This window comes from Bolinopsis microptera, chromosome 7 (assembly GCF_026151205.1).
Source record: "Bolinopsis microptera isolate Bmic1 chromosome 7, MBARI_Bmic_1.0, whole genome shotgun sequence".
Taxonomy (NCBI): Eukaryota; Metazoa; Ctenophora; class Tentaculata; order Lobata; family Bolinopsidae; genus Bolinopsis; species Bolinopsis microptera.
Window position 1 is genome coordinate 9,489,395 of NC_087078.1, and position 24,856 is coordinate 9,514,250.

The window sequence follows — 24,856 nt, forward strand, 5'->3', positions numbered from 1 at the left end:
AATAAGAATCTAAATAAAACAAAAAAGTTTTTGTTATAGATTTTAGCTAATTCGATTTATTTGATGAAGTATAATAAAACAGTTCATTCAAAATGTGTACTGGTCTATATAATAATAGTCCAGCACAATAACTTTCTGATATATCATATCGCTACATTTATACCGGCGGAACCGTAAAGCGGTAAACAACGATGACAAATTATTATTTGCGTATACTAAACTAATACTTAATTGTGATTACTTAATATAATCATGAGCTTAACTTTTGTATTATATGCTTAATTAATATCGACTTTCTTTGTTTAATACAAGCACATTACACAAATCAAGTCGATATTAATTAAGTTAGATATAACAAATATAATAATAATATATAATAATATAAGATATAACAAATTATCTAGTACACTCTCTGAATGATGGACGATATACAAATTTGATATCGAACGGTCAATACAAAACAAAGACACGACCCAAAGCAAAAAAAAACTGTCCAAACAAAACACTCTCTCTACATACTCCGGAGAGATCGATTAATCATCAAAAGATTTTCCACGTTTTAAAAACGATGTTGGGTTGATAACACAGAAAGTGCTGTCATGTTTTTATTACGCCACTGAAAATTTAATTTATAGAAAAGTTCTATGGTAGCCAATAGAAGGTTGTATGAAATGAAATGAAATGAGGTATTTATATCCCGCTCATATGATTAACCAACAACACAAGGAAGGTGGTTAACCATGTCAGAGCGGCTGACTGTGAGTGATGTGAGCAAATGTGTAAAAGTGAACTAAAGTATAACTCGTCATAAGGTAAAGACAAAATTAAAACATCTTTTATTGTAAACCACACTAAACTAAATAGAAGCAGAAACCATACAATACATGTAGGTAAAATAAAGGTACAGTGACATAATCAGTCAAGAAAGAGACAGATCCTAGAAAGTTAGACATCAAGACATAAAATGGAGTGCGGTAAAAAATAGAAGCCAACGTGTCTTGCAAAGTGAAGACAATGGAAAGAAAAAACATCAGAACTGATTATATAAATGATTCTTTAACATTCGCTTGAAACAGTTGGTATCAGTAATACTTCTCAACATCAGCGGAAGAGAGTTCCATGCAACCGGTGCATGGCTTGAAAAACGTCTGTCATCAACTTTGGATCTTTTATTCTTTTAAAACAATTTAAAAAAATACCATCAGTGTATAATTACAGCGGGAGTTTTACAAGAGTTTTTTTTTCAGATCAACTATGCAGATAATCTATACTTGATATAGTACAAATATCGGCTTTCGAACAAGTAAAACCAAATTAAGAATATACCGCTGCTAGCAGCTCATTTTAAGTCAATCATCATCGTCGTTGTCAATATCGTTGTCATTTTCATCGTCATCATCATCATCTTTTTCGGATTCTTCACTTTCGCTTTCACTTTTCTCCTCTTCACTATTTTCACTTTCACTATCACTTTTATCTTCAGCTTGTTTATTTAATTGCTGGATAGCTCCGTCTTTTTTATCTTTGTTCTTGTCTTGGTCTTTGTTTTCCCCGTCAAGTTTATCTTTGTCCTTATTTTCGTCATCACTGCCTGCTTCGTCATCGAATATATCGTTGTCAAGCAATTCTCGTTCCAGCTGTTTGGCATCAAACCTAAAATCGCGTGTTTCAAATTAAATATTCTGCGATATCATCACTCATCAGACTTATAAAAATCAAGCCTCAAAAGTTGACGAATTTTTACGGTTTATAAAAAAAAACCTTTAAAAAAATATTAATTAAGAGTCCATTATCAGCACTCTTACGTGGATTGAATGTTCTGGAGTTTTCGTCGGGCATCAGTTTTATTCCTCTTCAGTTGTTTCCGCAGCATAGGATCTTCTTTAGCGGGGTCTTTAGTAATGTCCACCTGGTCCATCAGATGAAACCCACCGTCCAACCTGAGTAAATGTGGAGTTATAGGACGTGAATCTTGACTAATGATGGGTAGGCGATGTTAATTGTTTAACTAGCTATTAAAAGGAGCAGTTTGGACTTTGGAGCATATTAATATTATATTACTTTATAAGTATCTACGCCTGCAGTTAGTAGCCCAGTGATTATTTCAACAAGTACACATAAGGGGGACATAATTGTAATTCTGAGACTGATGTGCTGCATATTTTGTTAATATTACTCCACTATCGTCAGTATTGTGCAATTCGTACAATAATTAAAATCTCTCACTCGATAATTGCTAAGGGTAAGGGTTACATAAGCTAAAGAATCGCACTCAACACCTGTTAAGGGGAGCGATTTTTATTATCATATTATACTTTTATTGTCCCGGTCATCAAAGCGTGATCTTTCTAAAATTTACGCAACATTTGTCAAGTTTATACATGTGTTTTCGTCTTTCGCAAGAAAGTTGACCTTAAATGGCTTATTTTGCCACGATGCTAGGCCAGGTATTATCTAAAACAATAAGAAAATAAATAAAAGTTCGAATGTCAGGTGTAAACGTGAACAAATATTACTTCAGCTCAGTATTCTTTTAAGGTTGGGGCGAATGGGTGCCTTGAGAAAAATTGCTCTAAAAAGTTTCTCCCCGTCAGTTTCAGTCTGATAACTTTTTGGGTTGTTTGATTGACAACATATTCCTGAAGAGAAACCTACGTTAAGAATTTATTCACATAATATATGTGTTATTAATTGGAATTCTTGCCCTTACTATCAACACTTGTTGAGAGGAGTGATATGTACTTAGTATTATATATCTTAGTATATTATATTATCGTATAATCGTCCCGACGGTCGTCTAAGCTGGGTTTTCCGAAGAAAATGTACGTCGATCTCGCACTATTTTTCAATTCTATAATATCTTATTTGTTTTTGTCTTTCTGGCTCACGGAGAATTTACTTCGAATAACTTAATTACGACAATAATAGAGTATGAACAATCTAAGACAGAGAGATTAAATTTTTCTTAAATTTTCGGTATAAACGTGAACAAATATTACTTCAGTTCCGTTTTTCTGTGTGACTGTATCTGAGATCCAGCGTCTAGGAACACTTGCTTGGCCAATGTTTTCACTTTTTTCTCCTTCATTGAAATTTTGCACTCTTTTAAACCCCGCTCGATCAGACGTCTGACATCCTGAATATCTGGAAATTTCTGAAAATATAATTAGGTTTAGGATTTATGCTATTAGTGGTAAATAAGCAGGATTTCATTTTACAATATTTAATTTCCAGCCAGATTAAACGGGTTTAATGGGTTAGGAAACCTGTCGTGCGTTGAGTCTTTCTTCAATATACTGGGATAAGACTGGAATGCCACAGTTAACTTTCACGTTGAAGTAGTAATGACAGTTTAGGTCACCTTGAACCTCTTCTAACTTTTGTAAAACCTTCCTATGTTTCTTCTTCAACTTTGCCTCCTGAAAACGTTGCCGGTTATTTAAATTAAATAATATAGGCTCAGTTGAACTATTTTGGGGGTGAAGAAAGTGAAAGCATTCTGGTTTCAGCACTGCACCTTGGTTCAAACACTATCAATTTTTAACATGCCATATAATATAGTGCGAAATTTGCTAATTTTCAGTATGTGAATTGTGATCGGTCCAACGGTCAATCCACGTGTTATGACATAACATCACGTATTAAACAATCATAACATGCAAACCTGTAGGTATAGATTACCCCACTTGTCCATCTCTTCACAATCAATATCAGCCTCCTGGACAGCCTTGATCCGTCTGGCTAACCGGACTAGTTTCCGGCTCAGTTTCTCCACTTGTGCTACTTTCTGCTTGTACTCCTCCGACTCTTCGTCCACTTCCGGGTCAGGGTCATCTTGAAATATTTTGCTAGTCTCTCTTCAATCAATATTTAATTAATTTATTCAGCGCATTTAATTAATGTTTATATACATACTTGGAGATGTAGAGATAAGAAGAGAGAGCGACGCTGATTATAATTGTTCCTTAAATACTAACACATATATTTAGAGATAAAATCATCAAAAGCATCTCACCTTCGCTCTCAGATTCCTTGTTCGGCTCACTATCGTCAGAGTCGCTAACCACGGTAATACGTGAGCTGCTAGGCTGTGCATCCATCTTAAAACAGGCTGGTATCTTAAATCCAGTCACTGCAGGTCCTGCAGGTTTCAAACTAACTCTCTTTTTCTCTGGCTCTTTGCTTTTATCCGGTTGGGGAGGGTTTAGAGATTGTACTGATAGCCTTTTAGGTTGTTCAGTATTTAGAGATTGTAATGATATCCTTTTAGGTTGTTCAGGATTAAGAGATTGTAATGATATCCTTTTAGGTTGTTCAGTATTTAGAGATTGTAATGAAAGCCTTTTAGGTTGTTCAGGATTTAGAGATTGTAAATATGATATCCTTTTGGGTGGTTTAGGGAAGAAGATATTACTAACTGGATCAGTTGTTTTTGTTTTGTTTTCATCTTGTTTCATATCAGAAGGGGTTTCAGAAGGAGTTTCAGAAGGGGTTTCAGAAGGGGTTTCACATGGCATCACGTAATCTGGTCTCAAGGTAACTTCACGGGACTTGTTTTGAAGTGGACCAAGTTTAATCTCCACGTATTGCACATTCCCGGGTTTCACTGAGGTAATCATGCAGTCACGTGATGTCTCCTTAATAAACTCAATGCTTTTCTGGGATAACGAAATAGGAGTGTGCCGCTCGGGTCGTTCGTCACTCTCCATCTCGTAATTTGAGATATCCTCCTTTTCGACGAGACTCTGACTGGAGGGTATAGTCAAGTCATTAGGACCGACTTCAGCACGTTCGTCCGTTTTTTGTTTTGCGGGGTTTGTATTTTGACCAACAACAAAAATAACAGAGTCAGATGATTCTTCTCCAGCTTCCATACGCGATTCTTCAGTAGAAGTAGACACTTCGACATCATTAATGATAGTCAATGATTCGCCGCAATCAGGTTCGCTGTTAATTAGACCAACAATTTCTTCTCTTTGATCTTCAACAGGAGGATCAATAATTTCTAACGAACCAGACACTGGAGTAGTTACGACCGTGTTCTGTTTTGTTGGGTTCGAATTCTGACCAACGATGAAAATGACGGGGTCTGATGATTCTTCTTCAACTTCCCTCCTTGTTTCATCTTCAGAAGTAGACGCACCGGCTATAGTCAAGGATTCGCCACAATCAGTTTCCTTGTTGATAGGACTGACAACTGTATCTCCTTGATCGCCCTCATTTGGTTCAATTATCTCTAAAGAGTCAGACGTTGATGATTTGTGTCTCCTCTGTTTGATCTCCTGTTTCATTTCGGACAATTCACAAGAAACGTTTTCAGGAGCTGGCAGATTCTCGACAGCTTCCTCTGGTGGCGATGTTTCAGTCCCCAGCTCATGCATGTTATCATTGAAAATTCTAACGGAATCCGATGTCGAACTCTTATCGCTGGAAGAATTGTCGGACTCTATCTCTGTAGCAGAGAGCAGTTCGGATGAGGTTGGGATATTTTGCTGAGTTTCAAGAGTTGCGATTATACAGGAGTATTTTAATAAGTCATCTCTGTTCAGAACATTTGTACTCAAGCTATTCCTTTCTTCCTCAGTATTCTCCTCATCGTGATCTTCTGTTTCTTCGCATTTTCCGGAATCTTTCTCCCTTTCAGTTTTATCTGATTTTCCTTCAGAAGAATTTTCTATATTATCGGGATCAATTTCCTCCGCTTCTTCGGTGGTTGCATTCTTTTCCACTTTCCGTATTTTGTTCACTTTCATCTTCGTTCTTTTTATTAGAGGCAATAATAGTGATATCTCCAATATTCCCAACACTCTCCGGAGAAGTTTCTTGAGCACACTTCGAAGGATCCATTTGTTTGCTTCCAACTTCACCGTAATCAGTGTCAGAAAGATCATTTGAGTCGCAGCCAGATTTAGAATTCTCGCTCTGATCGGTGGCGTCTATGTTTGTGGGGAAAGGAATTAAATCCTGGTCGATAAGAGGCGAGGACAAGTTGCTTGAAGACTTGGCTGCCGATGGAGAGGTCGCTTTCTCGTCACGTGGTATCGATATAGATGTCCTGGAACTGAAATAATACGATATTTAGTGAAATAGAGAAATTGACTTTTTATCGACCCCAAGTTTTCCGCCCGACAGAATTGTAGCCATGTTATTGATATTTTGATAACAATTGTGCAATGTTATTAAACGAACTGGTACTACCATTTAACGTTTGTTATATGTTATACAATAGCGTTATGATCTTATGTTCAAACAATATCGTTACATGTAATACGATACAGCTAATTATACTTATTAGTCACACGAAAAGCCTCACAAGACCACTGTATGGTTATCACGGTGAAGTGACGAGGCTTTATTTAGCGCTATATAGAGAGTAAGAATTCTTATAATAGTATGTCAGGATGGCCGAGTGGTCTAAGGCGCCAGACTCAAGAGTAATCTTGCATTCGTACGAATGAGCATTCTGGTCCACGAATGTGGGCGTGGGTTCAAATCCCACTTCTGACACTTTTGCTGCACTGGTTAAGCACTCAAATTAAGTTAATCTGGAAATTTCAATACTTTCTGGGTGGAACCTCTTGTGGGTAATTTATAATTACAAATTATAATTACAATTATAATTACTAATTATCCCTGACAACAAGGAGCCTGTTGATGTCGTACAGACTTTTAGGATGCACAAATTTTAAAATTTTTGTTATAACATAATATTATAATAATACATATAATATAAGTATTCATTCCATATTGTAAAAAATGTTCAAGAACTTACATAAAAATTAAAACTGACTAGATTTCAGGATCTTGGTTTGGTTTGGTTGATTCGTTTCATACGTTTAGTCAAGAGCCGACGTTTCGAACACTTAAATTTGGGTACAGTTCTTTTTTAAATATTATTATATAATTATCAATCATGAAGACCATCGACACTGTCCGCGCAACCATAACAACGACATGCTAATTGGACAGCTACAAAGGAATGCCAATTGAGCACTGAGCTGCAATAGTTAATTAAGTCACAGAAATGTGGCATTTTTAACATTATAGGGGGGGGGGGGGTGACATGTCTCCAATGTCTCCAATGTCTTTTGTCTTTTTTGAAAAGATAGGGTGCAGAGACAAGTCCTGGAGACATTGGAGACATTGGAGACACAGCTTTTGGAGACATTGGAGACATTGGAGACATTGGAGACAAAGCTTTTGGAGACATTGGAGACACTGGAGACGTAGATGTATGATTGGAGAAGGAGGAGGATCTAGGAGGAGGATGACCCAGGAGGAGGACTCAGGAGGAGAAGGAGGAGGATGAGGACTCAGGAAGAGGACTGAGGAGGACTGAGAAGGAGGAGGACTGAGGAGTACTGAGGAGGATGGCTGAGGAGGATGGCTGAGGAGGATGACTGAGAGGGAGGAGGAGGAGGAGGAAGAGGAAAAGGACTGAGGAGGAGGAGTAGGACTGAGGAGGAGAAGGAGGAGGACCTAGGAGGAGGACCCAGAAGGAGGACTCAGAAGGAGGAGGAGGAGAACTCAGGAAAAGGACTGAGAAGGAGGAGGACTCAGGAGTACTGAAGAGGATGACTGAGGAGGAGGAGGAGGAGGAGAAGGACTGAGGAGGAGAAGGAGAAGGTGGAGGAACTAGGAGGAGGATGAACCAGGAGGAGGACTCAGGAGGAAGAGGAGGAGGACTCAGGAGGAGGACTGAGAAGGAGGAGGACTGAGGAGAACTGAGGAGGAGGAGGATGAGGACTGAATAGGGGGGGGGACTGGGGGAGGACTGAGGAGGAGGGGGACTTGGGGAGGACTGAGGAGGAGGAGGAAGACTGACGAGAAAGATGAGGAGGAGGACTGAGGAGGAGGACTGATGATTGAGGAGGAAGAGGAGGAGGATGAAGAGGAGTAGGAGGACTCAGGAGGAGGAGGACTCAGGAGGAGGAGGACTCAGGAGGAGGAGGACTCAGGAGGAGGAGGAGAACGACTGAGGAGGACTGAGGAGGAAGAGGAGGAGGAGGAGGAGGAGGAGGAGGAGGAGGAGGAGGAGGCTGTGTCTCCAATGTCTCCAAAAGCTGTGTCTCTAATGTCCCCAATGTCCCAAATGTCCCCAATGTCTCCAATGTCTCCAAAAGCTGTGTCTCCAATGTCTCCAAAAGCTATGTCTCTAATGTCCCCAATGTCCCAAATGTCCCAAATGTCCCAAATGTCTCCAATGTCTCCAAAAGCTGTGTCTCCAATGTCTCCAATGTCTCCAATGTCTTTGTCTTTTTCGAAAAGATAAGGTGCGGGAGACATTGGAGACATGCCATTATAGTGCCTGACAACAATACATTTTATTTTGAGCAGTGCATTAGGGGGTATGTATATGGGTCACGTGGCTAATAGCCGGTACGTCTACGTCTGAGCATGCTCGGTTAATAGCTATACCAAAACTATGCCTGTAATGTCGAAAACGTTATTTTTTGTGTGTACCAATATGTTCGACTTCAAATGAACATGTCCAATGTCCATATACTTTTGAGGCGACATACTGCGTTTAAAGATACTTTTCAGCAGGATTACTGTAACTAAGACTTGGGCCAATGTTTAAACTTGGGCCAATGTTTAAACTTGGGCCGAAGTTACATCCTGGTTACGGTTACGATTCTCCAAAAACAATTCATATGAACATAACATTATTATGATGTAATGTATCTAATATTCCCATTGTTAAGAACGATTATAAAGTCGAGGAATAGTAAACAACGGCATTCAACATGGCGCTCCAGGGTACCTCGTCATAATCGACAATTACCCTCAATCTCATGCTCAAACAATGAAAATATGGAAATAAGCTCCGACTCTCATGCGCCTAGCACTAATTGCTGTGGAGAAATTATAAAAATAATAGGCCTGATCATCTCCTCTTCACATACCTGGACCAGTCAATCTCGTAATAGAACTCTCGTAATAGAACTCTCGTACTATAACTCTCGTAATATAACTCTCGTACTATAACTCTCAAGCTTAGTTTTATTTTCGTTACTCACACATACAGACATTTTGGAGACAGTATTTTCCTAAAGGGATAAGTATCAGTCGAATCTGTTAAATAAATCACACGAATCCGGGCCTCATGTGACTTTTTCATTACTTTTTCATTATATTCGATTAGTGGTAATCTTTCTTCGCTCTTATGAGTGGGTCGATCATATAGTTTAATAGTTGGTGACGAAGTGTGAGTCTCCACTCAGTGTTTTAAAACAATTAGTTGTCGACGTTTCGGCAACATGCCTTTGTCATATGAAACAAGCGCGTCACGGTCCATTGCGTGGTTAGATAAATTGATATATTATAATATATGTATAATTATATTGTTTTGTTGATATGTCGTGTAAGTCTGTGGAGTAGTAGCAAGAAGGTATCGTATACATTTTAATTTGTTCTCTTGATTATTTATTAATGATTCAAATTCTGTATTTTATGTAGGGTCGGCACCAATGTAATTATGGTTTTACCACCGTGTTTTGGTTCAGCCGAAATTAATTTTACTATGATGTTTACATAATGTTTCTCACTCCAGCTGCAGTCTGGTAGTGTTGAGTCTCAGGAATATTTTTCTAGCTATCATTTTCCATGTTTTTGCCTCACAGGAGATATTGTGGTCTTTTCTAAATAAAACTGTAATGCATTTGTAACTGTAAAGTTTATCTGAATTTTGAAATAATAGACAGGACCACAGGACGTTACAATAACTTACATTGCCGAAACGTCGATAACTAATTGTTTTGAAACACTGAGCGGAGACTCTCACTTCCTCACTTAGGTTAAAATATAGTAGCGCCAGATCATATGACTTTTCCGTAGGTTTATTGTGAGTTCGTTATATTTGTTTAGTATATATGTTGATAATAGAGTATAAGAGTAACGCAGACAAAAGTCGTGCGATTAAGTTTGCCTCTCTTATTTGCCACTGATGAATAAACGTGCAAAACGGGCATCATTTACATCATGTCGGAATTATTCTATATCTTTAATTGTACCATGAAACTACTTGTTTGTTATTATCATCAAATTTCAGATAGGATGGATAACTCATCCGCTCGGATTACAACAAGTTGGAGTACAACAATTTCTGGATTCAACCCCGCTGTAGATGTGACCTACGGGTTCATCGTATGTCTGTGTTTCCTAATCGGAACAGTGGGCAACATGGCCAGCTTCCTCTACTTCAAGGCACAGAAAAAAGACATTTCAAATTTTATCTATATGCTGATAACAGCCAACGACATACTGATCAGCATTACAGTACTACCTGTAGGAATATCTCTTTGGTCAAGAAGACGGCCAGGTATTTTGTTTGGTAGCGAGATTGGTTGCGCGGCTTGGTGTTACGTGTGGAAGATAGGAGTTGATCTCAGTATATTCTTCGTGGTCTGCCTAGGAATAATGAGGACAACCGCACTGCTGAGACCTTTTAAACAGCAACAAAGAAAATATCTGATAATGGCAGTAATAACGTACTTAGCGATACGATTAACTATAGCAATAGTAATTCATATCAAACAAGAGGGTATGAGAGTAGTATTCAACCCCGTTTTTACACGCTGCGTTTTCAATACACCTATCACATACAACAGCACTCTTCTTCTTATATGGAATATCAGTGATTTCCTGTTCCACATAACTCCTCCAATCGTTGTCGCAACAAGTTGTGTAATATCAGCTGTGTTGCTGTTAAGAACCAATCAGCAAGTACGACAGACGGAGCTACAAAAGTCAAGAAACAGAGCAACATTAACCATTTTACTGTTCGCTCTGCTCTATGGAGTGTGTAATGTCCCTGGTGCTGTTGTATTGGTGTTAGCAACATACGCTCATCACAGTGATAATAAGGAATGGCTCGTGAATTTGAGCAGTTTTGATAAACAACAATACTTCATGTTTGCGATTTGTACTCTGCTGCTAGCAGCTAACTCTGCAGCTAACCCGATCCTTTATTTTTGGAGAATGCCTGGGTTGAGAGATTTTATCAGAGGGACTTCGAGACTAAACAGAGTAATAAGGAGGCGTCCGAACAATGCTAATCAGCTTGAGTGGGGGCGTGAGATCAGAGATGCCGGAATCAATGACAATCGATATTTACAAAGAGCTGCGACAATACTAGACCACTTATACAACTGTAGAAGAAACATTTTTGTAACAGAAGCTAACAAAATAAATAAATACTTGAAAGCATTGACCTGATGTGACAAGCTTTTTGAGATGGGTATTATTTATCAGATGTTCATAGCATTGATTTATTATTATTGAAAATATTACCTATCAATACCAATTAATTATTGTCTACTATATATTTTACTAAGTTTTGGATTGTTTTTGTCTAAACAGAGTTCCTTCGTATTCATATCTTCATAAATTCCATTTAGGTATTTATGAAGATATTAAAGCGTTATATTTTTATACATTCAATGTTCGTACTATTTCTTTTTCAAAGTAAGTTTTAAGTATTTACGTGATTCAGCGATTACGTGATTTTATGAGCCTATTATTCCAAGTTTTCGATCACAGACCCTCTTTTGCCGACACAGAATTCATAAAACGGAGCATGATAATTTCAATTTGGTATTTTATGGGAAACTATCACTGCCTTAGATAGAAAATTAAAGATCACTAAAATCGAAATCTACCTGGACTCACTAAGGTTCTCAGAAACCAAATCAATGACCACAGTGCTTGTCCCCAGAGACGATTCCTTGACGACTGGGCTGGTTCCCCGGGACGTTTCCTTGACGACGGGGCTGGTTCCCCGGGACGTTTCCTTGACGACGGGGCTGGTTCCCCGGGACGTTTCCTTGACGACGGGGCTGGTTCCCCGGGATGTTTCCTTAGAGGGTGCTGTAATCTTCGATTTTATGAATAATTCCATGCAGTCCCCAAGACAACACAGAATCCTTGCAGCGTAGGACTTTTTGTTCAATGTCAACTCGTTTTCTGTGAGCTCAACCTTCTTTATTCTGTCCAGAGCAGTTCGTTTTACTCCGTGCAGTGCACTGAAAAAGGAGTAGATATTGGTCACCAGTGCAGAGATACGAGACATTATCATTTAAAACAAAAGAATTAATCCTAGCATTAAATAGTTATAACTCTGACGCTGCCAAACGTTTGCGCAGGTTCAGTTCGCTCCTAAGTTCAGTTTGCAAAGCAAACCTGCACAAAAGTTCAAAACAGTGACCCAAGTTATTATTAAACGAATTCGTAGTTCTAACCTTCGGAATTTCTGTTGAAATAGTTTAATCATCTTTACTTTAGTCTCAGGCAGCACTTTCGTCAGCAACCGTATGAAAATAGCGAACATGACATACTCTGACAAGTGGTAGGGTACAATCTGGTAGTGAGCAGAGAACCAGTCCCCAGGTTTGATCTCCACTGGGTTTATATCCATGAAATATTTCATCATTAGCAGCCTCCGGAGGTGGTAGAGCAGCGACAAGGGTGACTGAACATTCAGCAACATTGAACAGTACGTGTTTACGGAAGCTAGAGAAACATTCTTCTTGTCCAGGTGTAGTGAGAGAATGTGGTTGATAAATATCCTCATAACCTCCTGCACATCGGCCTCATCAGAAAATTTTGTTTGGATTGAGGTGAGGTTATCTACAATCTTTTCGAAGTGACTAGAGTTATCCTGTGAAGGAGTGAGTGGTGAACTTGAGCTCCTTTCTGAGACTGAAGGAATATTCGAGATAATCTGCGCGGGTATTACATTGCAGGCAGTCTGGAGCTGAGGTCTTGAGTGAGTAGCGTGAGAAGCACTAGAATTAGAGGAACCTTGCCGTACGAGCATTACGGGAGGGAGCATTCCGGGAGGGAGCATTCCGGGAGGGAGGCTGACTGCAGGGAGGCTGTATTTCGTCATTTCCTCAATTATCTCCGCTCGGGAAGGATCTAACCTCCGCCCCTCAAAATCCAAATCAATGACCACTGGGCTTGTCTTCCTGGACGTTTCCATAACGACTGTGCTGGCTCCCCGGGAGGGTGCCGATTTATGGGAGGGAGGCTGTCTGTAGGGAGGCTGTATTATTGTATGCCCTTCCTCAATTATCTCAGCTCGGGGAGGGTCTAACCTCCGCCTCTTCTGCGGACGCTCACTCTGCAGACGCTGACTCGCAGCATTTGTCTCGGACACCATGTCATGCGCAAACCCTTTGAGTCTTCTAACTACGTTCTCTTGGTTGAGACCTCGTGTGCAGTTTTCAATGTGCTGTTTGAACTTGGAACTAAGGAGGTAACTGTTGGGGCACGTGTGTTTAACTGCGTCAAGATTAGCAAAGAATTGACTGAAGAGTGCGCTCCTAGGAACAAGTTGTCGGACATCTTCAACCATTGAGATGTAGAGTGAGTGGTTGTCAGGTTCCTCGTCGGAGTCGAGGTTCACAACTTCGACCATTGCTACAAGATATTGTTATATTGAGTAAAGCTGAAGTAGGTTTGATGTCGGCCCCCAGAGGGCTGGATCGCAAGATCCTTTTACAAGATATGATTAATATTAGGTAGTCAAGAATTAAGATCGTATATTTTTTGACAGCTAGATGTGTTTTTGGAATCATACTATACTTTGAGATCCTTGAGAAATCGAAAGGGAAGTATGAATATTGTTTAACATTATATTATAGCAGATTCTGCTGGTTTTGGGTAATGCAAGTTAATGAAGATGTAGGGTTAACGTAATAAATCAATTTTCATTACCATAATTCAAAATTTATACATGCAATTCAAGTTTAGTGAAACATAAAACATTCCCTCAAATCTATTCATTTTAATATTAACTGTGGTTAAAATTCTCTCTTGACCTAAAACTCATACTGACTAATATAAGGAAGCAATTATTTACTAACACACGGGCAGAGGCTGAAATGTTTAGCAAAACTTGTCTCAAATTGAATAACGTTCGAACAATGAAGCAGTGGACATCAGATCTACTATATATATTGTTAACTCGTCATGATTATATCATTATATAACCCAAATGTACAACAATTGAAAGCAAGCAATATATTTTACTACATAATTTTAGAACTCCACTGTCTACAAAGTCTCTAAAGTAATAGACGAAGAAGGTCAAAAAGGGGCTGATCAGATAAGTTACATTGAGCTTTACCTTAACGGTTAGACAACAAAGCTGAGGAAAATTCGTCAAAAAGCTTCTCCTTCTCCTGAAGCCTCAAAACATACGGATGATCAGGATGTGAATCCTTAACTTGGGAAATGTATCGTTTAGCAGAGTCTTTAGCTCCCAAAAACTGTGAAACTATCGACAGGTTGATCAAAGTTTCCGGATGACCGCTATCCTTATCCAAAGCCTTTTGTAACACATCCTCCGCTTGTTCAGACTTACCTTGCAGCAAGAAACAGACTGCCTGACCGTTGAGAAGTATTGGGGTGGGCCCAAACTTATCTGCAAGCTCTTGATACACGTAGTATGCTGTCTGTATGCTCTTTGTGTCTGCCATTGCGATATTGAGGGCAGCGAGAGAAAGCTGGGATACTGTCGTGTCCTCATCAATCTCCTGCATTTTCTTCACCTCTTTAGTGGCGATATCCACTCGGTTCATCTGAAGCAGGGTCTGGACTGCTAGAGCGTGACATTCCAGCGAAGAGGCGGAATTTGTGACACGGAGAGTTGACTCAAAGTCTCCAGCTAGCAGATAAACGTTGGCACACAAAAGGGCGACGACATTCGGGCAAAGACTTGCTGCTCCTTCGTTCAACACGTTTCCTACCTGAGGGATAAGAGTCATGTTAGTACTGTAGGAAAACGTACTTTGTTAGGAGTTAACAGATGCTGTGATGCAATAAATTGGCAATATGCACAGTGCATAGGTAAGGTTGAAGGGCAGCCAATCTGCAGTTATCAATATCTTGAAATAAGAGTAGTAATAATTGAATCCCCTGCTTGCATTTGTATGTGTCACAACATCCTTCAGATAACTTACAAAACAAATGGAAGCATTTATTGCGTGCATGATAAAATAAGCCATGAACCTAAAAAGTTCTGAAACATTACGGCATCATATGCCAATAGATATACAACGGGGATTGAAAGGGGTGAGAATGATCAAACTAACCTCTGAAATAACAGCGTCTTTGTTACTAGGATTCTGCATGATCTTAGCAAGAAGTACCAGCGCTAGAAACTCTGGTCCGGACCTTGTCTCCACCTCTCCCAACACCAAGTTATATTTACCTGCAAGGACAAACTCTAGTTTCCTGAATCAAAAATGTAAACAAACAGATCATTATCAGTGTTGCCAGCATGTGTAAGGTTTCTATTTCAATTATAACGGGCTAAAAGTGATGCTAGCAACATTGATAAGTATTCTATGTTAGATCACAGTGATTTCTCTCCAAAATTAATAAAAACTAGGTATATAACAAATGTAAGTAGGTTTCAGGTTACAATAAAGACATTCGTGTCCAACTAACTATCACATCAACGCTAATAAAACACAACTTATTAACTATTTGTGGCAGCAGTTATTGTGCGAGAGATGTAACCAAAAACTAAAACAAGACCAGTAGCAAACTAACCTTCAGCCAGATAGGCTCTGTACATCAAGATATCACATTCCAGGTCCAAGGGTTGGTCCCCAACTTGCAACTTCTGGGCTTCCTTTACGCACTGTCTGTAATTACCTATGTAGAACGAGGTCTTCACCATAAAAAGAGGGTCCGACATTGCTTGAACCTAGAATGATGAGAATTATGTAATGTGTAATCAATGTTCTACCGCATATGTTTTGTTCAAATAACGAATTGGCATGATTACTGTCTAATTAGTACATGGTAACTTCACATTTGATCGGCGGTACATCAAGCTCTGCACACGTACTCGTCGACCAGTTTAACTTTCTTATTGCTAGTTTCCGATGCATAAATAGGGTACTTTCATAGCACGCAGGTAGGAAAATAGTGTACTTTTTGGCGCGCGTTTACTAGAGTGAAAACTGCCACGACCAACCCTTCCAGTTTGTTGATGTTCTATGATGCCCAAGTTTAATCTAACCGATACATTCTACATAAAAATATTCATATTCTTACCAAAATAAATCATGGAAATAGTAATGCCAGTAAAATCTAAGGAACCATTAAAAATGCAGAGTCGTTTATAAATTTAGTATTACAAAAAGGAATCACTGCAGAGATAGCAGTAAATCCATAAATCACTGCTATGTTTATCGATAAAAGGGCACACAAAACAGTTTACCATCAAATAAACTTCAAAAACCACGAATATAATCATTATCATACTAATGAGAATAATTTAATCGAGTAGGGGTGGTCGATCTTTAGAATAAAAATTGCCGATATGAATAACGACTTTTAAACTAGAAATTTCGTCTCTCAACTCGAACATTTCATTAAAAGTCTTTGTATGTAACATATCGTACAATGGTTTTAGAGTCGTTACGTTTTGTATAGATAAAATGATAGCATACAATACTATAATAATGATAACAAATCCTCGGGGTAATCCTTTGCGATTACGTCAATATTTTCGTGTATCTACAGCTAGCACAAGATTCAATTTTAGCGGTTAAACACGAACTTTTTAAAAATTCAAATCATCAAAATATCGTAAATTCTTAACGTATCCTAACTATATAGCGAGGTTATGATACTGCGTAAGAAATGTGCCTTGTCAATTTTATGTTATCAAACAAAACTATCTAGTGTTAAAAGCGGCAAACCAGTTTGGAAGTTTTATTTCATATTAATCTCATTATCATATCTAATCTCTCAAGCACCGCGAATCTAATCGAAATAACTTTTGGCAGAAACAACAGTTTCTACGAGTCCAATTCTTAACAATCTAAGAATCAAAAATGGTTGACCTCGGCGTACAAAACGATATAACAATACCACAGCACCAATATGCCAGCCATACAAAACATGCCAGGTATTCAAGATTTGCTCTCGGAAAAGCGTCGATCAGTTTGGCGCAATGTCCAATGTCGACACAATGTTTAAAGTAATATAGTCGATTACAAAACCTTGGTTGGCCCTCGCCCGTCCTCTTGGTGTCGCTACAAAACACACTCCATCCTAGCGAGTCGTATAAATCCTCACGACTCTCTCATGGTAGCCTAAAACTGAGCAGGCGCTCGCAGCCCCGTACCGCTTTAAATCATAGTTTAAAGTTCTTGGCAGCAGCCTGACCCAACACATTACTAGCCCAGCCCTCCACATCCACCTGCCTACTCTCACTCTCCAGAATAAAGGGGTGCGTGAGCAACTCGCGGTACTTGGGCCGCGCATCAACGTCCTTAATCAAACACTTCACCACAAAATCTCTGAAGTTATCGGAGAAGTCGCCAGTCTCTGGTAGGGAGGGGGGTCTGCCTTCCACCACGCTTGTCAGCTGATCAAAGACACTGTTCCAGGGGGGAAATGGGAACTTTCCCGTTGCTAACTCTATCACGGATATCCCTAATGACCAAACATCTGATCTTACGTCAAACCCGTCCCGACCTGGTAATGTGGTCACATTTATAACGGGCGGAATGTATAGTTTTGTCAGAAGAAGGTAGCGCCAATTATCAAAATACGAATATCAAATATATTTGACTACTTCCTTTACTTGTTATGTTACAGGAGAGGATTCAATTCAACACAAACATTATCGACAATATAATCTAAGTTCTTCCCTTATTGCATTATATTTCTTATATTACAGAAAACACAAAAGTTATATTAGGAAAACACGAAAGTTATATTAGGAAAACACGAAAGTTATATTACAGAAAACACAAAAGTTATATTAGGAAAACACGAAAGTTAAACTCACCAGGAGCAGGGTCAATGCGTTCAGGAGCCATGTAGGGTTTACACCCGACCTCCCTGGTGGCAGCTATACTGTTAACTAGCTCCCCACTTATACCAAAATCACACATCTTGATACAACCAGCACTGTTTATCAAGATATTACTTGGCTTTACGTCACGGTGAATGATGTTCAGCTGCGAAATTGTAGGTTAAATGTTAGTGTTAGTGTTAGTAAAAAAAAATTAATGTACACAAATTTTGCCTCAGATATATGTTTTTTACGTTTTGAATTTTTTACACTTGTTTTTAGATCATGAATACGATGTAGTTACATTGAAACGTCGAGTAAACTCCTTTCCCTAATAGAGCATTTTCACTTGTCGCAACAACCGGGATAAAGATAATTTTACACAGAATACGTTAGTGTTAGTGTTAGTGTTAGTGGTGGTGTTAGGTACCGCGACAGTTGACCCCCCGACAATTGACCCCCGACAATTGACCCCCTATGTAATTACACTGGGGTCAATTGTCGCGAAATCTAGGGTTTAGTACGACAATTGACCCCCGACAATTGACCCCCGACAATTAACCCCCCGACAATTGACCCCCCGACAATTGACCCTCTATGTAATTACACTGGGGTCAATTGTCGCGAAATCTAGGGCTTAGTACGACAATTGACCCCCCGACAATTGACCCCCCGACAATTGACCCCCCGACAATTGACCCCCCGACAATTGACCCCCGACAATTGTAATTAAACTGGGGTAAATTAATCGGGTTAGGGTTAGACTTAGGGTTAGGGTTAGGGTTAAGGTTAGGGTTAGGGTTAGGGTTAGGGTTAGGGTTGGGGTTAGGGTTAGGGTTAGGGTTGGGGTTAGGGTTAGGGTCAGGGACAGCTGTTCCTGGGTCAGGGTCATGGGTCAGGGTCAGGGTCAGGGTCAGGGTCAGGGTCAGGGTCAGGGTCAGGGTCAGGGTCAGGGTCAGGGTCAGGGTTAATTGTATTAAATTATATTTTCGGGGGTCAATTGTCGGGGGGTCAATTGTCGGGGGGTTAATTGTCGGGGGGTCAATTGTCGGGGGGTCAATTGTCGGGGGGTCAATTGTCGGGGGGTCAATTGTCGGGGGGTCAATTGTCGGGGGGTCAATTGTCGGGGGGTCAATTGTCGGGGGGTCAATTGTCGGGGGGTCAATTGTCGGGGGGTCAATTGTCGGGGGGTCAATTGTCGGGGGGTCAATTGTCGGGGGGTCAATTGTCGGGGGGTCAATTGTCGCCCACCCGTGGTGTTAGTGTTAGTGTTATTTTAGGTGGTGGTGATAGTGTCAAAGTGTTTCATTACATTGCTTTTCTATAATCTATATTTTAATATTTTACTCCCCTTTACTTCTTCTCAATAAGATTACCAAGTTAACATCATAATACACCTCATGTTATTTTCCTGTTTACACAATTTTTTGTTTACATTATGTGTGAATTGTAATTATCTCATCATTACTTTACTTTTCCCCAAGTGTAACAAGTCCTTAATGACCGTAACAATTATCTGCCAGTCAAACTAGTAAAATCATTTCTCACTAATGCGAGTGTATACTCAGCTCAAGATATTTAAGTGCTCTAATTTTCGTCATTGACTAAGTAACATGATATTTACAAAACACAGCATTCAGCAAGGATAAAGTAATCATTATTTAAGTAAACCACCGCGCATTCCCATAACATTCACCCAAACATTAATACATCACAAGTCCACTCAAATTTACCGGTGGTCACGGTTCAAAACTACCGGTTCAGTACTGAGTGCTTGTTAAGCTGTTATCTCATGCTGTTGTAATGAAAACACGGAACAGTATTGATTCAAACATGCTCGAACATGCCAAATGCTTGTACTTGTCAGATATCACTCTGTCAAAGAGTAACTCTACAAACAACTGCTGTTTGTAGTTATCAAGATACCGCGCAAAGAACAAGAACAGCATATTTTACGAATATATCTAACTGCTTTTAATAATCATGATAATAAGCATAGTTTAGGGTTTATTGGTAAGTCCTATCGGTTAAATCTCCTGACAATTTGCTCATCTTAGCCGAAAATTTGCGCATCGTATCCAAACAGGGAAAGCGGAAAGTTAAACGTCAGAGAATCTTAGAACGGAAATTGTTTGAGCACACCGACATACAGACACAAACTAAAAGGGGGGCGTGTAGTACAACAGGTAGCTTACAAAAACTCTCAAAAACAAGCCACCCTTTCATGGAGTGTTGGTGTAAACAAATTCGTGATTAATTTGTGAGTTTAAAAACAAACATTTCATGTAAGGAGAGCAGAGAGAGAGCATGAGATATATAAAGTTTTAATGTTTGACTGTAATAATTTCACAATTATGAAGAAAACGCCTGTATGTGTTTAACAGTTAACAGTTACAGTTGCCGTCAACTGTTGTGTCTTGGTTGCACTGTTAAGGAATCGTAGCCTTATGAAAAAGCTCCAGACACAAACATATAAAATGTTCTTTACTTCTGCATCTGAGTTCTAGGTATGATAAAAGCAATAACATTACCCTTGGTGTGATTATATAACAATAGTAATGAATTTAAGTTTAATAAGACCACTTTTAAGATAAAACTTATACTCAGCAGTGCAAGTGTTTAATCTAAACATCCCAGAAAAGTGCTTGAATAAGATAAGGACTGGTAACGTATGCTTGAAAATATATAATATATATATATAAGTCTAATGACAGAAAATGAAACTAATTTTTAAAAATCGACACCAATATTGACCTAAATAAATTATCGCTAAAGTTTTTCAAGTTCATGAAGGGGCAGTTTAAACAGAAAAGTTATTGGAAGATCTTTAAATGATTCCAGTGATTGAGCCGATAAAATGGTATCAGATTGTAGATCTTTGGAGCGACCACAGAGAATATATATATAATAGCCTTAGCGATTGTAACACATACTGTTTAGTATTGGGCGTGTGTTTTTACTGTGTAGTGCGTAATGCGTATACTGTACACCCCCTGTGTTGTGTGTATACACTATACTGTATATTGTACTGAAGGTGTTTTGTTTCTAAGACTAATTTCAGCTATTTATAAAGTACACTTTTAATGAGGTAAACGTTCTTAAAGATAAGAGATTGAAAACTACTGCTGCCAAACTAGCTTCTTCCACAGAAACTGTGATCAGAATTTGAATTATTCACATGGTTGATTCTTTGATAAACACTAGACTCATTATATTTCCTATTCTTAAGAATTTGGCGGTTATTGGAGTAATGAAGTGAATGATTTGATCAAATTAATTTGTGTAAGAACATATTGGGTCGGATTTATAACTGACCATGATAGTGTGGTGACTGTGTTAATGGTGATTGGTGAGTTATTTTCTCAAGATCAGCAACTGAAGGTTACCCCGTTAATCGAGTGAGAATGGCAACTACTAAACTAATAAAGAACCCTATAATAAATGTCATTGAAATATAACTTCAGATCAACTTAAAACTCAATAAGATAATAGATATATAACCTATTGAGCAGCTATGATCTCAATAAAACCAATCTGAAACTAACCTCTCTTTTGAGGTAGCTGAGAGCCTGGACAATGGACACCACCATTTTACCGAGCACATCCTCTGGTATCTTTATACTAATCGTCTGGTACACGAACCTATAGAACTTATCCAGGGACGTGTCCATACGTTCCATACATATCCACACCTGGAGGTGGGGAGAGTTAATTACATGCTAATTAACCCTAATTAGGTAATAATTGTTGATTAAAAACAGGGCTGTAACCAGGGATCTTTCTTGGGATTAACCTATAAAGCGAGTTTTAAATTGGTTCATCTTAACCAATCCTCCTGACTACAGACTAAACATAACGTGACTTTAAAGTGAGGTGTAATCACGTGACTTGTCAGGTGTTAATCACGTGACTTGTCAGGTGTTAATCACGTGACTTGTCAGGTGTTCATGACTTTCAGGAGTAAATCACGTGACTTGTCAGGTGTAAATCACGACGCGTGAACTTGTCATTCAGGTGTAAAATCACGTGACTTTCAGTAAACACGGATTGTAGTTAAAATCAAGTGACTTGTCAGGTTTAAATCACGTGACTTGTCAGGTGTAAATCACGTGACTTGTCAGGTGTAAATCACGTGGACTGTCAGGTGTAAATCACGTGACTTTGTCAGTGCAATCAGTGTACTGTCAGGTAAATCACGTGATTTCAGGTGTTCACATTGTAGGTGTAACGTGAAGTCACGTGACTTGTGTCCTTACCTCTCCCTCCCTGAACAGGGCTCCGTAAAACTTCACGATATACGGACACTCTGCCTTCATAATAACAGTAACATCCATCTGGAGAGTCTTCCGTTCCCTGTCGTCAACTGTAACTATCATCCTCTTTACTGCCATCTCAACTCCTGTAACATAATCATTTAACAAGACTGTGTCAGATCATGTCAGAGCTTCAATTACTGCATTATGGAGAAAAACGTATAATCTTAGACATCACAGGCCACAGCATAGCTATTTCAACAGACCACTGGAAATCTCGAGGACATTTACCAATGATGAGATATATTTTCGATCAACGTAAATAACCATCCCCTCCCCAATGAAAAGAAATAGATAGTGCTGAGTAAAATTACCTGAAGGTTTATGTTTCATCCGGTGAACAGAACCGAACCTTCCTCTGCCTATCTCTCCTTCGTCAATTAGATCCTCTACTTTACACGGGTATTCCACACCATTCACCTGGAGTGGTAATTGTTATTTAATTAATTAATTGAGTATATATTATTACCTTGAGTAATTTTATTGTCTGGATAAAATGATCAGTATTGTCACTGCACTAGTTGTGTTCATCAATCATCATTAAGACTTTAAGTTAAGCAATGTGAGTCAATTTCTAACATCAGCTTCAGGCTATTAACATTGATTACAATCCTCAACATGATAAATAATACATGGTTAATTTATGTAAGTTCAATAAGGGTCGCTATTTATAAAGTAAGTGTAAACTGTACATAGGTACATTCAGATGTATTAATCGGAGAAGATCGTGAAAAGCACTGATGAGTAGGAATCAGCGGTAGTATTATTACACAAGGGGACTCTGTCACGGGTCACCCACGGGTCACCCACGTGATAACTGTCAGCCATCACGCGAACTTTCTCACACAGCACACAGCACACAGCACACACATTACACAGGCGCACATATACACTCAGGAACAAAAGATTTTGTCAACTGTGTTTATCTTTCTACACTTCGAAGTGATGATTTCATCGCAATATTTCTCACTTAAAAATGGAAACAGCAGAAACGCGGCATGTTAAGCAATTAATTCGATCATTCACTTTATCGAAAAAATGTGCATATAAATTCGATTTGATTTATGAAATTATCGAGTTTTACCGTACACAGGAGAGTATAACTTGAGAAGTAAAACGTCTTGCTCAAATTTTGTTAAAGGTAAAGTATCGGCGAGCACAGCATTACAAGAGAAAGCACTGTGCATCGACTAAAGCAAAGGAAGGCCAAGATTCAGCAAATAATTAGGATTTAATTAATGTTTTATTTTTATATAAGGTATTGTAACAAGTCAGCTCTATTAGGTAGTTCTAATTGAGACATAGCCTTAACAGTAGAAAGACAAGACAAGTTGCTTGTGCCTCGTGATATGTAGCATTGGGCCTAAGACGACAACTATTCAATTTAATCGTTTTCATTCAAAATTCAAAAATTACGATTGCGAGAATATTCTCGAGTATTCTGATCAATTTGACAGTAATTAGCAAATAAACCAAACTATCCATTCAATGGAGGCAGAAAGCGCGGGAATATTTAGGGTTAGTTGCTGAGATCAGTAACAATCACAATATCGTACATGGTTTTAAATAATTCATACTCTGGTATGAAGATCGTTGCTGATTTTAAATAAGGAAATAAATGAAACTGATCCAAGAAACCGAAACTAAACATTCCCTGCCCATTCCACCCCATCACACATGTGCAATCAAACACAAGAGTTTGCCGGTTGCCCATGTCAAGGTGCAGTGTGCACCAATCACATCTATAACACTACACAGCAGATAATGAGAACTCAGATTTCTACAACTTATTGGTAACATATTGGTATAGATGTGTATACGTCACCATCAGCGGTATTTCGAACTCATCCTCCGCACTCCGAATGGTCAGATAACCCGGTCGGGACAGATAGCCGGGTTGTGGTCGCTACAAGGGATGTAGCTAAAGTTTCAGTTAATAAGTTAGTTGGTCAATAAATTAATTGATAGATTGATTAAGTAGCACGAGTTTGAAGTTTTTAATAAATCAGCATAAAAACGAACATGATTGTGGACATCCCGCCGATATATAATTATAGATAAATTGGGTTTATTGTTAACACCTTATCAGAGAATCAAATTAAGATGAAACGATACGAACATTAAAATCATATAGCTTTATTTATGTATATTAAGTAGTCAGGTAAAAATGCGAGTGCAAATTAGCATAGGGCTTATAATTTTTGACTAAAACTACAAATATACATAATTATACATATGGATGGCCAAGCTTATAAGTTATATATGTAGCGAAAAACAAATTCGATCAACTCATTAAAATCAATGTTTATGTGCGACAATAACAGCAATAAGCTGAAAAGATAAAGCAAGTCTTCTCTCACCTGCATAGCTTCCTTATCTCCAATGATATTCGAGGGAGGTTCCGGCTGTCTTATCACAGGCTGAGGCAAGCCAACTGGTGGCCTTATCGGCTTTATTGCTAAACGTGGCAAGTTCATACCTATAATCATTTATTTATTAGCATAAAAAGTATCTAAAAATGGAAGTGGCAAATATGTTGCAGCAAATTCACTAATTGTTCTCTAGAAATAAATTGATAAGTTGATAGTTAAATATTTCATTCTTGAATCATTTGTAGATTCATTGAATAAGAAACAATTTTTCGAACTGTTACGAAATAGCAAAAAATTCAAATTTTGTAGCTTGTAAACTGTGTTCATTATTTCATAAAAAGAAAAGG

At 38.7% G+C, this 24,856-nt stretch overlaps 3 protein-coding genes and 1 non-coding gene across 4 annotated transcripts; 1 reads left to right on the forward strand and 3 right to left on the reverse strand.

Moving 5' to 3' along the window:
- Nucleotides 1–704: 704 nt before the first annotated feature.
- LOC134817944 (titin-like) lies at nucleotides 705–13,441 on the reverse strand. Its single transcript, XM_063827324.1, has 8 exons — nucleotides 12,240–13,441; nucleotides 11,661–12,023; nucleotides 4,016–6,061; nucleotides 3,665–3,834; nucleotides 3,267–3,419; nucleotides 3,000–3,154; nucleotides 1,806–1,940; nucleotides 705–1,653 (listed from the first exon to the last, which is right to left on the reverse strand). The coding sequence occupies exons 3-8, from the start codon at nucleotides 5,889–5,891 to the stop codon at nucleotides 1,350–1,352; spliced, it is 2,793 nt and encodes a 930-aa protein (XP_063683394.1). The 5' UTR covers nucleotides 5,892–6,061; nucleotides 11,661–12,023; nucleotides 12,240–13,441; the 3' UTR covers nucleotides 705–1,349.
- On the forward strand, nucleotides 6,396–6,507 carry Trnal-caa (transfer RNA leucine (anticodon CAA)). The gene is made up of 2 exons: nucleotides 6,396–6,433; nucleotides 6,462–6,507. It is a non-coding gene; the product is annotated as a tRNA-Leu (tRNA).
- Nucleotides 13,442–13,692: 251 nt separating the features above from the next.
- Nucleotides 13,693–15,722, reverse strand: LOC134818318 (coatomer subunit epsilon-like). Its single transcript, XM_063827831.1, has 3 exons — nucleotides 15,562–15,722; nucleotides 15,099–15,217; nucleotides 13,693–14,753 (listed from the first exon to the last, which is right to left on the reverse strand). The coding sequence occupies exons 1-3, from the start codon at nucleotides 15,707–15,709 to the stop codon at nucleotides 14,133–14,135; spliced, it is 888 nt and encodes a 295-aa protein (XP_063683901.1). The 5' UTR covers nucleotides 15,710–15,722; the 3' UTR covers nucleotides 13,693–14,132.
- A 410-nt stretch (nucleotides 15,723–16,132) lies between these two features.
- LOC134817831 (dual specificity mitogen-activated protein kinase kinase 2-like) lies at nucleotides 16,133–24,625 on the reverse strand. The gene is made up of 6 exons (XM_063827171.1): nucleotides 24,498–24,625; nucleotides 22,452–22,557; nucleotides 22,081–22,223; nucleotides 21,370–21,516; nucleotides 17,819–17,990; nucleotides 16,133–17,502 (listed from the first exon to the last, which is right to left on the reverse strand). The coding sequence occupies exons 1-6, from the start codon at nucleotides 24,612–24,614 to the stop codon at nucleotides 17,159–17,161; spliced, it is 1,029 nt and encodes a 342-aa protein (XP_063683241.1). The 5' UTR covers nucleotides 24,615–24,625; the 3' UTR covers nucleotides 16,133–17,158.
- Nucleotides 24,626–24,856: the final 231 nt, after the last annotated feature.